The sequence below is a fragment of the Panulirus ornatus genome, chromosome 2 (genome assembly GCF_036320965.1).
Source record: "Panulirus ornatus isolate Po-2019 chromosome 2, ASM3632096v1, whole genome shotgun sequence".
NCBI classification, from domain to species: Eukaryota; Metazoa; Arthropoda; class Malacostraca; order Decapoda; family Palinuridae; genus Panulirus; species Panulirus ornatus.
The window spans coordinates 62,107,425-62,124,481 of NC_092225.1; the positions used below are offsets into that span (position 1 = coordinate 62,107,425).

At 40.7% G+C, this 17,057-nt stretch overlaps 1 protein-coding gene across 9 annotated transcripts in view; it reads right to left on the reverse strand.

Annotated features, from left to right (window-relative positions):
• LOC139756673 (fat-like cadherin-related tumor suppressor homolog) overlaps positions 1 to 17,057 on the reverse strand; it is a 1,059,999-nt gene that overhangs the window by 21,386 nt on the left and 1,021,556 nt on the right. For all 9 annotated transcript variants that reach the window (XM_071676360.1, XM_071676345.1, XM_071676394.1 and 6 more), the window contains 4 exons: positions 2,524 to 2,704; positions 1,794 to 1,991; positions 886 to 1,074; positions 46 to 260 (listed from right to left, as the gene is read on the reverse strand). In XM_071676360.1, the coding sequence (XP_071532461.1) occupies positions 46 to 260; positions 886 to 1,074; positions 1,794 to 1,991; positions 2,524 to 2,704 (783 nt within the window). The remainder of the gene's footprint in view (positions 1 to 45; positions 261 to 885; positions 1,075 to 1,793; positions 1,992 to 2,523; positions 2,705 to 17,057) is intronic.

Sequence of the window (17,057 nt, forward strand, 5' to 3'; positions counted from 1 at the left end):
AACTGTTCAACGATGAGGAAACATCAGCAGATCAATGATGCTCACCTGTATAACACTGTAGCCCTGCAGTGCGTCCTCCCTGACGGTGGCGGTGTAGGATGGCATGGTGAACACCGGAGCGTTGTCGTTGACATCTGTGACAGTGAGGTTCACGAGGGCTGTGGCAGAGAGAGGCGGCGTCCCACCGTCCGTGGCCACCACCGTCGCCACAACCTGCTGCACACGTTCGAAGTCGACGGGGGCCCCGATGCTGATGACGCCTGGAAAGGGGAAAGAAGGATTCTACTACGTGCTCCATTTTGATATCATACACATGAACAAGACGGGATGATCTACCCACACCTGTCATCGCATACAAAGGCAAGGATGACATGGACGGTGATGATATACACGCATTTGTCTTTCCACAAAAGAGCAAGATTACATGGCAAAAGATGACCTTTCTACACATGTCTTTGTGCACAAGGGGAAGACTACGTGGATGGTGATGACTACATTTATCTTCCCACACAAGATCAAGATGAGATAGAAGGTAATTATCTACATGCATTTATGCACAGATCCAAGATGAGGTATGGGATGTCCCCCTTAAATATACAGGCAACACGAACGCTGATGCCTCATTGTTGTTGTCCACATACACAATGGCATGAGAACATACATAAAGGGTGATTAAAGGAGGTTAATGCCCTACGCTCATCCTTATAAAGATGGAGGAGACGAGGCAAACAATGGCTGACTTAGACACATGTAATTCATGAATGCGAAGGTTGTGGGTAGCAGACTTCTCTGATTTCCCCCACAGAGCCACAGACATCGTCTGTAGCTCTCTGGCTGTAACAACTTATGCGAAGGAAAAAACTGTACATGTAGGAGTTTAGTTACCAGTCTTGGGGTGGACGTGGAGGTACTTCTCCCTGGTGGTGTGCTGGATGGAGTAAGATATCTCAGCGTTGATGCCGATGTCCCTGGAGGTGGCCATGACGCGCAACACCTCCGTCCCCACCGCCGTGTTTTCTGCCACCGTCGTCTCATGGAGCTTCCGCACGAATTCCGGCGGGTTGTCGTTGACGTCTGTTCGTGCAACGACAAGGCCAAGATTTTTTGTTGTTGTTGTTGTTGTTGTTGTCAGAGTAAAACTTTTTGTTCGTAAGGCCAAAAGCTAAAGTTCAGCATATGTTATAATGAGGAGAAACTTTTCAAGACTTTTATGTATATATATATATATATATATATATATATATATATATATATATATATATATATATATATATATATATATATATTCTTTGTAGCGGTAACTACGGTGAAATTCCTTTACATTCTACCACCCACCATAAGGAGTATGAAGGAATTACAGTGAAATGCAAACAGCAGAAGAGGTAAAAGAAGAGAGACAGAGTTTAGCGTGGGGAAACTAACGAAAATAATTTGCTGGTCATAACGTCTTTAAAAACAAATTACTGTAATGGTAATATAGGGGGGTCTATATGTTCTCATGAAACTCATTACCTGATGTTCAGGAAAGAAAGAAAATATGAAAATATACGCAGAAAATAAAATTAGTTCAAGAGAGACTATACTATATCTAATGTACCTTACTAAAATGTATCTGGAATTTCACTGCTTTATGAGTTATGTAGATACATATACGCTCATTTATGACTAGAAATACTAAATCAAAAAAGAAAGGTGGGTGTTGGTAAAATGACTTCCCATCACTGGATAGGTACGCAATATTGATATTTACTTTTATGTTGAAGCTAATGCAGTGATGTAGGGTTTTGGCTGACCTGAGACGGTGACGGTGAGCTGTGTGGTGGTAGAGAGCTGGGGCACCCCTTGGTCCACAGCCCGCACCGTGAGGGTGTACGATTCGCGAGTCTCGCGGTCCAGCGGCCGCGCCAGGCTCACCACGCCCTCTGTCGCGTCGATGGTGAAGTGTCCGTCAGCGGAATCCACAAAGTTGTAGCGTATACGACGGCTGATACCTGAGGAGGAGTACAGGGAATTGACATAGTTAACGATATTGCCGCCGCCAGAAGACTTCTCCACACTACCAACATCATATTCACTCTGTAGGGAGCCCCAATGAAGCTCACTTTCACTACACTGTCGATATACCTAACCTTACTTCAAAAGTCCTCAATTTCACTACATCCTCATTCTTCATTACACGCTTCTCTTCACTAAACCCTTACAAGTCAGGTCAATGACCATCATCAATACAGCCGTGCAACCACAGACCTTTGAGCTGTCATGTGATGATCAAGTCAAGGGTTATCTTAACGAGAGTGAGGATGCGTCTAGAAAGTGCTAATCTATGAAAGGATTAAGAGAAAGAAGGAAACCATAAACAATATGTTTCCTTCCTTGCATAGGAGCCAAATCAAACAATACATCCCCCTGGCCTTGAGAAAGACATGATCACACAATACATAATAGACAGTGCAATAAAAACCATGACTATACCATAAACGTCCTCACGACCTGGCTTTCAGAAGACAACACCAGAGTCCCTACCTAAGTCAGGGTCGGTAGCGTGGATCTTGAGCACTACGGTGTTGACAGGGGCGTCCTCGGGTATGGTGGCCGCATGGGCGGCCTCGGTGAAGGTAGGGGCGTTGTCGTTGGTGTCTGTCACATGCACCTCCACCATCACCTCACACTGCCACTCCGCGTGCTCCCAGTCCTCCACCACCACCTGCGCCAACACATTATATCAGTTCATCTTAACGTCTTGGGACATACTGTACCTACGAACCTGACACTTCCTTTCCTATACCAGCTTCAACTCACCTTTGAAGGGTTGAGGAGTGCATCAACCTCATGGGCTGATACTAGACTTACTCACGTGGTGGCACCATAGTCAAAATTTCATGAAGGAAACCTTATCCTCAGTAGAGTTACTCAAGAAGATGTCTTAATAATGCTGTTTATGTAATACTGATGGATTCATCACGAATTCTGTGCGTAGCTTACTTCTGGGTACTCCAGGGCAACACAAATACAAACAGACAGCAATGGTACATATATAAGATTAAGAGATGGGGCAACACAAGTGTGAAATTCTCCCCTTAACAGACGGATGTTAATCTCATCACACACACACACACACACACACACACACACACACACACACAAACACACACACACACAAACAAACAAACACACACACACACACGTATGCTTAAACTCGATAAAATATGGTAAGTGTTCCCCTCCGATTCAGTTTGTTTGTGCTATGTTTTATGTTACACTTATTTCTACATTTCCTCCGAAGAAGAGAAACATTATTTTTCCTTTTTTCTCATAATCTTTTAATCTTTCTAATCATAAACATGCTACGCCTGGTTAGTAAAAACCAGACCATTTAACCTGACTAGAAAAGGTTACGTCATAGGCCAGTAGTGTCCATGGTGTAATAAAGGAGGAGGAGTGAGGGTGGCATCTCCCCCACAGAAGTCAGATCATAGGTCAGCGGTGTTGAGGGTACAGTGAAGATGCGTTTGACCTGAGCCATACGAGTTATAGGCCACCAGTACCGAGGAAGTAGTGAAGCTCAGATCAAAAGATGGTATTGGAAGAAATACTAAAATAGTGAAGATGATTTTGATCTGGCCTTTATCTTCACTATCGTAGGGTCTCTAACGTGACCCGTAAGGGTCGAGTCGAGGCCAGCATTGTCAAAGATGAAGGGAAAACGAGAGTGCCGTGAGGATGGCCTTAGACCTGACCTATGAAGGTGCAGTGAAGGCGAAGGTGTAGTGAAGATAAAGGCGCAGCGAAGACGGCCCTTGACCTGACTCGTAAGGATCAGATCAAAGGCATTTGACGTGAAGCATAAATTTCTTGAGGATAAATTTAGTGGCTTCTCCCTCCACCGAGAGCATTATGCTGAGTGACAGAGTGGAGGGAGATATACTGTTTTCCTTCACGAATGCTGGCTCTTATACGAGTTATGTTTTCTGTTTCCGAAGAAAATAATGACACTAAAAGAACCTCCTAGTGGGATCCTCTCGTGCCAGATATAGCAGTTCATCATAACAAAATGTGTGAAGAATATCTACGCGCTTTATTATTACCCGTGGGATCACTTCGACGGGAAATATCTCTACCATACATTCACTAGAACACTGTATCGCCAGACAGCATTACGAGACACAGATGGTCCTCAGCCATAAGAGAGAGAGGAGAAAAGAGGAAAAATTATTTCATCTTCCTCCTCGCTGTTCTGAACTTCATACAGTTTCTAAAACACCAGCATAAACCGTCTAGAATTACCAGCAGCTTCCCCAGAGGACGACAGACAATACTCACGTTAATATACATCTCTACTACTGTATTTAAGCTGGCGTTTGTCTTGCAATATTTTCTAGGGAATTACGACTGTAAATTACCAGCAACGAGAGTAAAGGAAAAGCGAGATGGAGGGAGTAACATACGGTTATGCTCCACTGAAACGTTCTGTAGGAAACCACTGGTTCAGGATGCACTCTGATGTTAACATATAGGCCGAGGTAACGCGGAGCGGATGTTCATCTTCAGCTAAAACTTTAGCTGGGAGTTTGTGTACAAAGCTATCCCGGCGTCCAGAACATCCTTCTTGGCGAATGTGTAATGCTGAACCCGTCTGGGTCAGCTCTTACAGTCTCCTCTTTATTGCCAAAGCAAAGTTTCTCACATACCAGGAGCCTGGAAGAAGCTCTCTATCTTAGGTCATCCCCTGCGTGTACTTATCTGTATAGTAAAATAACACGACTGAAAGTCCTTGAGAATATTCTATTAAAAGGACATATTATCGTTGATCGTTTTGTATTATCATTAGTGAAAATATCAATACCACCGACATTATATATATATATATATATATATATATATATATATATATATATATATATATATATATAAGAGCAAGGTTATTAGGTACAGTAGGGGTGAGGGTCAAGTCAATTGGGAGGTGAGTTTGAATGGAGAAAAACTGGAGGAAGTGAAGTGTTTTAGATATCTGGGAGTGGATCTGTCAGCGGATGGAACCATGGAAGCGGAAGTGGATCATAGGGTGGGGGAGGGGGCGAAAATTTTGGGAGCCTTGAAAAATGTGTGGAAGTCGAGAACATTATCTCGGAAAGCAAAAATGGGTATGTTTGAGGGAATAGTGGTTCCAACAATGTTGTATGGTTGCGAGGCGTGGGCTATGGATAGAGATGTGCGCAGGAGGATGGATGTGCTGGAAATGAGATGTTTGAGGACAATGTGTGGTGTGAGGTGGTTTGATCGAGTAAGTAACGTAAGGGTAAGAGAGATGTGTGGAAATAAAAAGAGCGTGGTTGAGAGAGCAGAAGAGGGTGTTTTGAAATGGTTTGGGCACATGGAGAGAATGAGTGAGGAGAGATTGACCAAGAGGATATATGTGTCGGAGGTGGAGGGAACGAGGAGAAGAGGGAGACCAAATTGGAGGTGGAAAGATGGAGTGAAAAAGATTTTGTGTGATCGGGGCCTGAACATGCAGGAGGGTGAAAGGAGGGCAAGAAATAGAGTGAATTGGAGTCATGTGGTATACAGGGGTTGACGTGCTGTCAGTGGATTGAAGCAAGGCATGTGAAGCGTCTGGGGTAAACCATGGAAAGCTGTGTAGGTATGTATATTTGCGTGTGTGGACGTGTGTATGTACATGTGTATGGGGGGGGGGGTTGGGCCATTTCTTTCGTCTGTTTCCTTGCGCTACCTCGCAAACGCGGGAGACAGCGACAAAGTATAAAAAAAAAAAAAAAAAAAAAAAAAAAATATATATAATGTCAGCTTGGTTCTGCAACTATGTCCACAGCCTATGTTCGTTCGTCTCTCCATAAAACCTCCTGTTTCTGCTTGATATAAGTACATATCAGAATCTGTAAAAGTGGAAATTGAATAAATCTTCCACACAATCTTTTGATATACTTAGTGTCGCCAGGAAAGCGTCTCAATATTTAGGTAAAATTGGATGTATTTTGCTTCCATGTTAGCGACCGACATTATGCGTTCCTCTTAATCATCTCTCCGTCTATGAATGATGATCAGTATAGATCTTCCTATTGAGGAAGACATAGATATGGACACTAAAAATGTCTGGACGTGAGTTATGAAGTGTAAGGACAGATGGCTATCATAATCTCTTTTCTTCTGGGACAGGCCTGGCTGTTAAAGGTAATTCCTCTTTCCTATTGCTACAAGTAAAATGTTCCTAGAATTGTTATTTCTCAACCTTACAATAGAGCGAGATGATACAATACACAACAATACTGTTCTCTGCTTTTAACGAAAATGTAACAGCCTTCAGGATTTATTTCAGTGAAATATCACCCCAAAGGTGATATATAACATCATGATGTAATAAAACGCTCGAACATTTGCGAGACACATGGTGTCTATGGAGAGAAACTATACACATTGTATATTCATCATAAAAATCATTCATCTCTTAGGAGCGCATACCAACAAATCACTCCTGTTATCTAGTGCAGAGATTCCTATCATGCCAGAATTTTGGTAAATCATACAACGATAAGATCATTAAACACGTAGAAATGGGTCTTGTATATTGTAGAAATCCATTATCGAAATGGTTCCATTAAAGGATTCCAGGTTTTGTTTTGTTATGTATCAGGTAATTTGGGCTACTTCATTTGGTTCTTGGCCTTACGACTTGACTACTTCTACGCCTCTCTCCATAGATCCTTCTGTTGAACAACTCTTGTAGTATAGATCCATCTGAGGGCTGGGCATTCTCTGTAGCACCTCTACCCCTGGTATAGATCCTTTTGTGCAATGATCGCATTCTGTGTTACTTCTGTCCACTTGCCATAGATTATTGTCCATGATAACTGTTCCTTTATGACTAATGTAAGTATTGGTGCCCTGTGGCAGGAAGGAATGACCCTCAAGATTTCCCAATCATTAGTATCGTACATCTTTGAAGAGAAGGAAAAAAAAAAGATTCATTTGTCCTTATTCGTAACTTTGCTGGTATGGAAATTGACTTTCCTTTTGAATACAGTCTCCATGTACTTACTATGTTTCCTGTACTAATCATCAACAGAACTTACACTTGCTAAGTCACGAAGCGGTACCCTGTTACAGCCTAGCCACTGACTGGTAACACAGGAAGCATCAATGTGTCGAAAGACCGACAGATGCTCTTAACGAGTCGAACTGACGGAGGAATCCAAAGACATGGATGGATTAACGCTGGGCATTAGGTAATACGCTGAGATTCTTTATAGGAAGTTAGAGATTAATTTCATCACTGTCTCATCTGTTGTAAACGCTAAATATCTTCTTTCAAATGTCCAAAGTATTTTTTTCTTCCATGATGACCGACACGGCGCTGGGTGAGATATGTCCCAATCGAGACCATCTCGAGTGGAAGAAAAAAAAAGTAGAGTTAATGGAAAGTACAGATTAATCAGGGATCTGCAGGTATTTGTAGAGCTGCCACATTATGGAAGAAAGGTTACATGAAGAGGGGGAAGACAAGAGACGGAAGAAAAAATACCACAGCCTAGCTGTTCCAGGGAAGGAGGAGGCATCATACCAGCCAATCCTCGAGTGGCCGGACTCCACACAGAAACTGTGGGAAGCAGCAGACAATCGCTTGCCACTGTAGGTTACAAATGTGTAGTGTTCATCCATGAAACTGTGAAGCAGTTACTGATTCTCTCATTGGAAATTTGTATTGTTGGTAAACTGGTACCTAATGGACATCAAACAAATCTGAAAGTATAGAACAAAATTATTTTAAAGCTTTTGAAATTCAATATATATATATATATATATATATATATATATATATATATATATATATATATATATATATATATATTTATCTACCAAATGTTTGTAATAACTCTTTAGAATGCGCCCTAGTTCCAGAGAGGGGGAAAAAAAATGAATGAATTTGAAATTTTTTGAAAAATGTAGAAATTAAAAGTGAATAAAAAGAATTCCCTTGCATGCATAATTTGTGCCAATAAATGAGGATCTCCTGAAAGTCTGATAGTAAAAAAAAAAAAGCTGGGAAATGAAGACCTGCGTTCTACTCGCCTAGATTAATAGAAATGTGAAAAAGATAAATTTCGTGATATCATCTGACGTCATATAAATTTCTCCTTTCCACTGCGTGGCGGGGAATGATATATACCTGGCTCTTAGGGAAACTCTAGCCTACGGAATCTATAATCATCATTTTAATGATAATCTGGAAAAAACTTCATAAATCGCCGTCTATGACTGGAAATCATATACTGATTTGCATGATTAACAGAAGCAATCATGACACATTTTGTAAGTACTTCATTGTTATTTTCTTTTTAGAGATCAGTAATCATTTTATTTATACTTTCACTTCGTAAGTACATATTGCACACCTCCTTTGTTTAAGCACCACAGTATTTACTTTATTACTATGGAATAAAGCAATTCACGTGCCCCTGATGGGTCGTTGGTCAGTTAAGCGTATGGGCATTTATGCTCATTATCAACTGCCGGGATCATAATGTTTTCTAAGTTTTCTTTATTCTTCATTTGAATGATTCATTTATCATTACTCTTCTGTATTCAGGTTATCTTTTTTGGACAGCATCACAACACGTAAGTCCTGAATAGTAAAGTAAACGTGGTCATAAAGGAGGAGCCTTAACAGGTAAGATTAACGTGTTGTCTTGAAATACGCATCGTCCATCGGCACTGGGTTGAGACGACAAATCTTCGAAAAGTATATTTACCTTTTTGGTAAGTAATAAGACACATTAAACAATATATATAAATCTCTTTTCGTTTAACTATATAAATCTCTTTTTGTTTAACTATATAAATCTCTTTTTGTTTAACTACTGTTTAAAAGGTTTACCCATAAGGTATATATGTCTCATATGACTCAACACATAAAACAACAGATTTCCTACTTCAACTAATAGTTAGATCAAATACCCATGCAATATTTGTCGTTCGAAATACATAAAGAAAACCAGTCTCCCTACCGGAAGGTGTCTACTGCTAAGCAAGGTTGTTGCTAGGGGGACAAAGGCAAGGCATCTAAATGGATACGAAACCCAAGCGAAGAATCTTGAACGGTATTGCCATTTGACAGGAAATTCTGTGGGGAGGTTATGCACACGCTACTGAATTTTCATACTTTACGAATTTCTTTTTTGTCGACGTTTTTAAAATGAAAAAAAAAGGACTTTTTAAATGCACCCGTATGCCATCTGTTGGCCATTTTCAATACAGTGTATCTCTGAAGTATTTCCCTTACTTCAGTGAGTTAAACTTTATTAAAGGAACACAAAATCCCATCACATCCACACACACACAAAGTGTGAAGGGGTAGTTTGTCTTGGACTTACTATACCAAAAGAATAGAATTCAACCTACGTGTTCCAGTAATTCTAATCTTATAGTTTTTGTGATAAAAGCAAAACAACAAATAGTTCGCACAATACATTCTCCAACCATCTATGAGCCACTTTTGGTACTAAAATGTCTATCCCATTCAAGTGTCCTTGTTAGAGGGAAGTTCCATAAGCCTTATTGTGGGAGCAGACAAAACACATAGTCCCGGTATTATATGCTCAATATCATCCAGTGGTCAGTGAAGGAATTACGAGCCTTAGAATGCTAAAATCAATACCTGTGTTCGCACGACTTAGGGTAATGAAATAGGGAGTTAATCATCTCAATGCTTTCTCGAGTTTGTATGCTGACAACAACTTGATGACATCAGAATTAAGGAAGATATTGAACGAGAAGAAGGGAGGACTTTAGCGCCATCTGTTGGGTATTTGTGTCAGCAAGTAGTGTTCCACGAACTTTCCTCTTTTAGGGATTCGCCACAAACTTTGATAACAGAACATGAACGGTTCTGAAAGTCCCGTAGATTATAGATATGAAGCGCCGTAGTGAGAAGAGAAGACTTTCTTTGATTTTAGCTTCACGATCCTTGTTTTCAGCATTATGAACTTTGTGTAACTCTTGGTGTCGTTAGCGAATTAGTTTATCTATGAAAATCGTATATTTCCGGTTTCATTGGGAAAGCATCAAATGGTATTTTCATTTCATTCATTATTACGTTTCCTGTCACAACTGTTTACAGTACGTACGCTTGTTAAATCCACTGATGACCCATGAACCCTGACTGCTGATGACATAAGACTCCATACTGCGTTATATGATCAACATATGTTCTGGAAGAGTTTAGCCTTCTTCAGAATCTCTTATTCGAAACAGGTAAAAGAGTTGGAAAATGGAAGAAGGATTAACGACTGTCATTGTGATTCTCTGTGATACTCCGCGACCGTTCTTCTATATCAAATAAAAAAATCATCTTTCTTAAATGTCTAAGATGCCCGTTAGAATATCATCTTACAAGGCACTTGTAAGTAAACAAATTACATACGTTTCACTTGTTTTCAGAAGCGCATCATCTGTAAACACAAGCTATTTAAAGTCTATTCTTCTCCTTGAGTCCTCAGGGATGTTCTAATTCATTCAGCCTCACATCTTGACACTGCACAAGTCATAATAACATCACTTCAGCATTAGATAAACTCACGTCGGGTTCACATGCTCAGGAAGCCTCCAAGCCTCCTCCAAGCCTCGAGCCTTCAAACTACGAATTTCCTGGGGGAAGGCGTCCTCAGTGCGACATAATTCAAAGTGTTAATGATGAAGTTGCAGAGGACAGATACATCCTCCTGGATTCATATCTATAATACACGTCTATGTTATATTACTGTTAGTCGACAACTGAAGGGAAAGGTGTATGTGCCATTGCAAACCCTCCTGTGGTGATTAAAAGGCTGGGGACATATGAACGAAGGAGATATCTTGTTGTTATTCGTCTTTGAGGAATATCATATTTATCACTAGATAAGACGAAGCTTGAGTGGCCACGGAGAACAGAATTATGGTAAGTGATGATAGCATTCCTGTGTGTGTGTGTGTGTGTGTGTGTGTGTGTGTGTGTGTGTGTGTGTGTTGCGACCTATGAGTAGCGGTGCGTAATAACATAACTGCTAATAAAGATGCCATATCATAACGCTTCTGTAGAGGCTTCTGTAAAGGTAGATTACAGCCGTGACACACTCTGTCTTACCAATGTATCTCGTCCCTCGGGCCAGTTGGTAATGGATGTGATTATAAACCCCAAAGAAAACGTGGGATATCTGAGTGACCCTCAGAGGGTCCTTGACATTTAGAAGGTTGAAAACTTATGTGCTTTTGTTTGTCTACAACCTCAAGGTTGTCCTTAGCCAAATAATCACAATCACAACCTTCCCTTAATCTGAGGTTCAGCTTCAATAAATACTGAATTTCTGTTCGTACGTTTATCTAATAAAGTTTTTTTTTTCCCCCCTTATTTCCAACAACGCGGACACTGCTCGACATTCTTAAAGTAAAGAGTTTCACAACATGCATCTCCTACTGTTTTATCACAAATATCTGTTTCTGTCTTTGAATACTTGTGTCCTCTTGTGAAAGTCTCTCAGCTTCATGGACAACATATGGAACTCTCTTAACTACATGGGATATATACAAAACTCTCTCAGATGTATAGACAACACATGAAACTCTCTCAACTACATGGGCAACCTACAAAACTCTCTCAGCAGCATGGGCAGCCTATGATACTCTCTCAGCTGCATGGACAGCACACAAAACTCTCAGCTGCATGGACAGCATATGAAAGTCTCTCGACTGCGTGGACTACATATGAGACAAGTTGTACGAAGCAAAATTGATTCCATCCGATACAGGACGAATCTTCGTAAGGAGTACAAACTAAATGATACTAGGAATACCTACAGTCGTACTGGCTATCTTTGTACTCGATACCATTTGAAACTCACGCACCAACAGACTCACGAATACATGAAGTCAGACACCCATGACTACAGTGAAATAGGCACCCATGATCAAGGGAATGTTTGCACCCACGAACACGTTGACCACAGCGAAACACGCACCCACGAACCTAATAAAGGAGGCACCTACAACCAGGCAGCCATTACCATAATGAACCACACAAACATGTTCTATCAACTTTAACCAACCTGCTGCTGACGCCACCAGCAACAGAAACTAATAATAACAGAGTATCTATTGTCCGTTGTCACTCATCCAGCACTAGGAGTGACTGGGTGGGGTTGTAAGGGATGTACTCTGGTAAGGTAGATACCGGGAGGGTCGGGGTCAGATGAGAAACTCGAAAATGTCCCATGTGAATTATTTATATCAGGAGCAGTTTGGTAACTCAAAATTGTTTAGGAGAAACACGATAAACGATCTTCTTAATCAGAAATATTTAGACTTTGAAAATCTTGTGTCGTCTGAAAGATATATATATATATATATATATATATATATATATATATATATATATATATATATATATATATATATATATATATATATTATAAATTTTATTTATCATACTGTCACTGTCTCCCGCGTTAGCGAGGTAGCGCAAGGAAACAGACGAAAGAATGGCCCAACCCACCCATATACACATGTATATACATACACGTCCACACACGCACATATACATACCTATACATCTCAACGTATACATATATATATACACACATACATATACATATATACATATGTACATAATTCATACTGTCTGCCCTTATTCATTCCCGTCGCCACCCCGCCACACATGAAATGACAATCCCTTCCCCCCGCATGTGCGCGAGGTAGCGCTAGGAAAAGACAACAAAGGCAATATTCATCACACTCAGTCTCTAGCTGTCATGTATAATACACCGAAACCACAGCTTACTTTCCACATCCAGGCCCCACAGAACTTTCCATGGTTTACCCCAGACGGTTCACATGCCCTGGTTCAATCCACTGATAGCAGGTCGACCCCGGTATACCACATCGTTCCAATTCACTCTATTCCTTGCACGCCTTTCACCCTCCTGTATCTTTAGGCTCCGATCGCTCAAAATCTTTTTTACCCCATCGTTCCACCTCCAATTTGGTCTTCCACTTCTCCTCGTTCCCTCCAACTCTGACACATTTATCCTCTTTGTCAATCTTTCCTCACTCGTTCTCTCCATGTCTTCGGACCATTTCAATACACCCTTATCTGCTCTCTCAACCACACCCTTTTTCTTACCACACATCTCTCTTACCCTTTCATTACTTACTCGATCAAACCACCTCACACTACATGTTGTCCTTAAACATTTCATTTCCAACGCATCCACCCTACTCCGCACAACCCTATCCACAGCCCAAGCCTCGCAACCATATAACATTGTTGGAACCACTATTCCTTCAAACATACCCATTTTTGCTCTCCGAGATAACGTTCTCGCCTTCCACACATTCTTTAACTTCCCAAAGCCTTCGCTCCCTCCCATAACCTGAGACTTACTTCGTTTTCCAGAGTTTTATCCGCTGTTAAGTCCACTTCCAGATGTCTAAAACACTTCACTTCCTCCAGTTTTTTTCCATTTAAACTTACCTCCCAATTAACTTGCCCCTCAACCCTACTGAACCTAATAACCTTGCTCTTACTCACCTTTACTCGCAACTTTCTCCTTTAACACACTTTACGAAACTCAGTCACCAACTTCTGCAGTTTCTCATCCGAATCAGCCACCAGCGATGTATCATCAGCAAACACCAAATGACTCACTTCCCAAGCCCTTTCATCCACAACAGATTGCATACTTGCCTCTCTCTCTCTCCAAAACTCTTGCATTCACTTCCCTAACCACCCCATCCATAAACAAATTAAACAAACATGGAGACATTACGCACCCCAGCCGCAAACCGACATTCACTGGAAACCAATCACTTTCTTCTCTTTCTACCCGTACACAGGCCTTATATCATTTTTAATGACTTTTCACTGCTTCTAGCAACTTGCCGCTCATAACATATACTCTTAAAACCTTCCACAAAGCATTTCTGCCAACCCTTTCATATGCCTTCTCCAGATCCATATATATATATATATATATATATATATATATATATATATATATATATATATATATATATATATATATCAAAGGGAACACCTGATTCACACATCCTCTACCACTTCTGAAACCACACTGCTCTTCCCCAATCCGATGCTCTATACATGCCTTCACCCTCTCAATCAATACCCTCCCATATAATTTCCCAGGAATACTCAACAAACCTATACCTCTGTAATTTGAGCACTAACTTTTATCCCCTTTCCCTTTGTACAATGGCACTATGCAAGCATTCTGCCAATCCTCAGGCACCTCACCATGAGTCATACATACATTGAATAACCTTGCCAACCAGTCAACAATACAGTCACCCCCTTTTTTAATAGATTCCACTGCAATACAATACAAACCCGCTGCCATGCCGGCTTTCATCTTCCACAAAGCTTTTACTACCTCTTCTCTGTTTACCAAATCATTCTCCCTAACCCTCTCACTTTGCACACCAACTCAACCAAAACACCCTATGTCTGCCACTTTATCATAAAACACATTCAACAAACCTTCAAAATACTCACTCCATCGCCTTATCACATCACTACTACTTGTTATCACCTCCCCATCAGCCCCCTTCACTGATGTTTCCATATGTTCCCTTGTCTTACGCACTTTATTTACCTCCTACCAAAAGATCTTTTTATTCTCCCTAAAATTTAATGATTCTCTCCCACCCCAACTCTCATTTGCCCTCTTTTTCACCTCTTGCACCCTTCTCTTGACCTCCTGCCTCTTTCTTTTATACATCTCCCAGACATCTGCATTATTTCCCGGCAAAAAGCGTCCAAACGCCTATCTCTTCTCTTTCACTAATAATCTTACTTCTTCACCACTCACTACCCTTTCTAACCTGCCCACCTCCCACGCTTCTCATGCCGCAAGCATCTTTTGCACAAGCCATCGCTGCAACCCTAAATACATCCCATTCCTCCCCCACTCCCCTTACTTAGAAAGCAAATGGATTTGTATGTAGCATTAATGGATCTGGAGAAGGGATATGATAGAGTTGACAGAGATGCTCTGTATAAGGTATTAAGAATATATGTTAGAAGCAGTGAAAAGTTTTTATCGAGGATGCACGGCATGTGTACGAGTAAGAAGAGAGGAAAGTGATTGGTTCTCAGTGAATGTTGGTTTTCGGCAGGGGTGCGTGATGTCTCCATGGTTGTTTAATTTGTTTATGGATGGGGTTGTTAGGGAGGTGAATGCTAGAGTTTTCGAAAGAGGGACAAGTGTGCAGTCTGTTGTGGATGAGAGAGCTTGGGAAGTGTGTCAGTTTGTTCGCTGATGATACAGCGCTGGTGGCTGATTTGGGTGAGAAACTGCTGAAGCTGGTGACAAGGTTTGGTAAAACGTGTGAAAGAAAAAAGCTAAGAGTAAATGTGAATAAGAGCAAGGTTATTAGGTACAGTAGGGTTGAGTGACAAGTCAATTGGGAGATACGTTTGAATGGAGAAAAACTGGAGGAAGTGAAGTGTTTTAGATATCTGGGAGTGGATTTGGAAGCGGATGGAACTATGGAAGCGGAAATGAATCATAGGGTGGGGGAGGGGGCGAAAGTTCTGGGAGCGTTGAAAAATGTATGGAAGTCGAGAATGTTATCTTGGAAAGCAAAAATGGGTATGTTTGAAGGAACAGTGGTTCCAACAATGTCATATGGTTGCGAGGCATAGGCTATAGATAGAGATGTGCGGAGGAGGGTGGATGTGCTGGAAATGAGATGTTTAATGACAATATGTGGTGTGAGGTGGTTTGATCGAGTAAGAAAGATGTGTGGTAATAAAAAGAGTGCGGTTGAGAGAGCAGAAGAGGGTGTTTTGAAATGGTTTGGTCACATGGAGAGAATGAGTGAGGAAAGATTGACAAAGAGGATATATGTGTCAGAGTTGGAGGGAACGAGGAGAAGTGGGAGACCAAACTGGAGGTGGAAAGATGGAGTGAAAAAGATTTTGAGTGATAGGGGCCTGAACATGCAGGAGGGTGAGAGGCGTGCAAGGAATAGAGTAAATTGGAACGATGTGGTATACCGGGGTCGACCTGCTGTCAATGGATTTAACCAAGGCATGTGAAGCGTCTAGGGTAAACCAAGCAAAGTTTTGTGGGGCCTGGATGTGTAAAGGGAGCTGTGGTTTCGGTGCATTATAAATGACAGCTAGAAACTGAGTGTGAACGAATGTGGCCTTTGTTGTCTTCTAGCACTACCTCGCGCACATGCGGGGAGAGGGGGTTGTCATTTCATGTGTGGCGAGTTGGTGACGGGAATGAATAAGGGCAGAGAGTATGAATTATGTACATGTGTTTATATGTATAAGTCTATGTGTGTATATATATATATACGCTGAGATGTATGGGTATGTATATGTGCGTGTGTGGACGTGTATGTATATACATTTGTATGTGAGTGTGTTAGGCCATTCTTTCGTCTGTTTCCTTGCGCTACCTCGCTAACGCGGTAGACAACGGCAAAGTAAAACAAATAAGTGAATAACATATCGATCTATCTATCTATATATATAAATATATATATATATATATATATATATATATATATATATATATATATATATATATATATATATATTATCCCTGGGGATAGGGGAGAAAGAATACTTCCCACGTATTCCCTGCGTGTCGTAGAAGGCGACTAAAAGGGGAGGGAGCGGAGGGCTGGAAATCTTCCCCTCTCGTTTTTTTTTTTAATTTTCCAAAACAAGGAACAGAGGAGGGGGCCAAGTGAGGATATTCCCTCCAAGGCCCAGTCCTCTGTTCTTAACGCTACCTCGCTAACGCGGGAAATGGCGAATAGTTTGAAAGAAAAGAAATATATATATATATATATATATATATATATATATATATATATATATATATATATATATATATATATATATATATGATGCGTTACTTTCATAATTCATAAATAATATCTAGTAAAGCATATACAAAGCTGAGATTCAATTTTGAAATATCATGTAAATAGCTTACTACACAAAAGGAAATATTGTTCCTGTGATCCTAATGTCATCC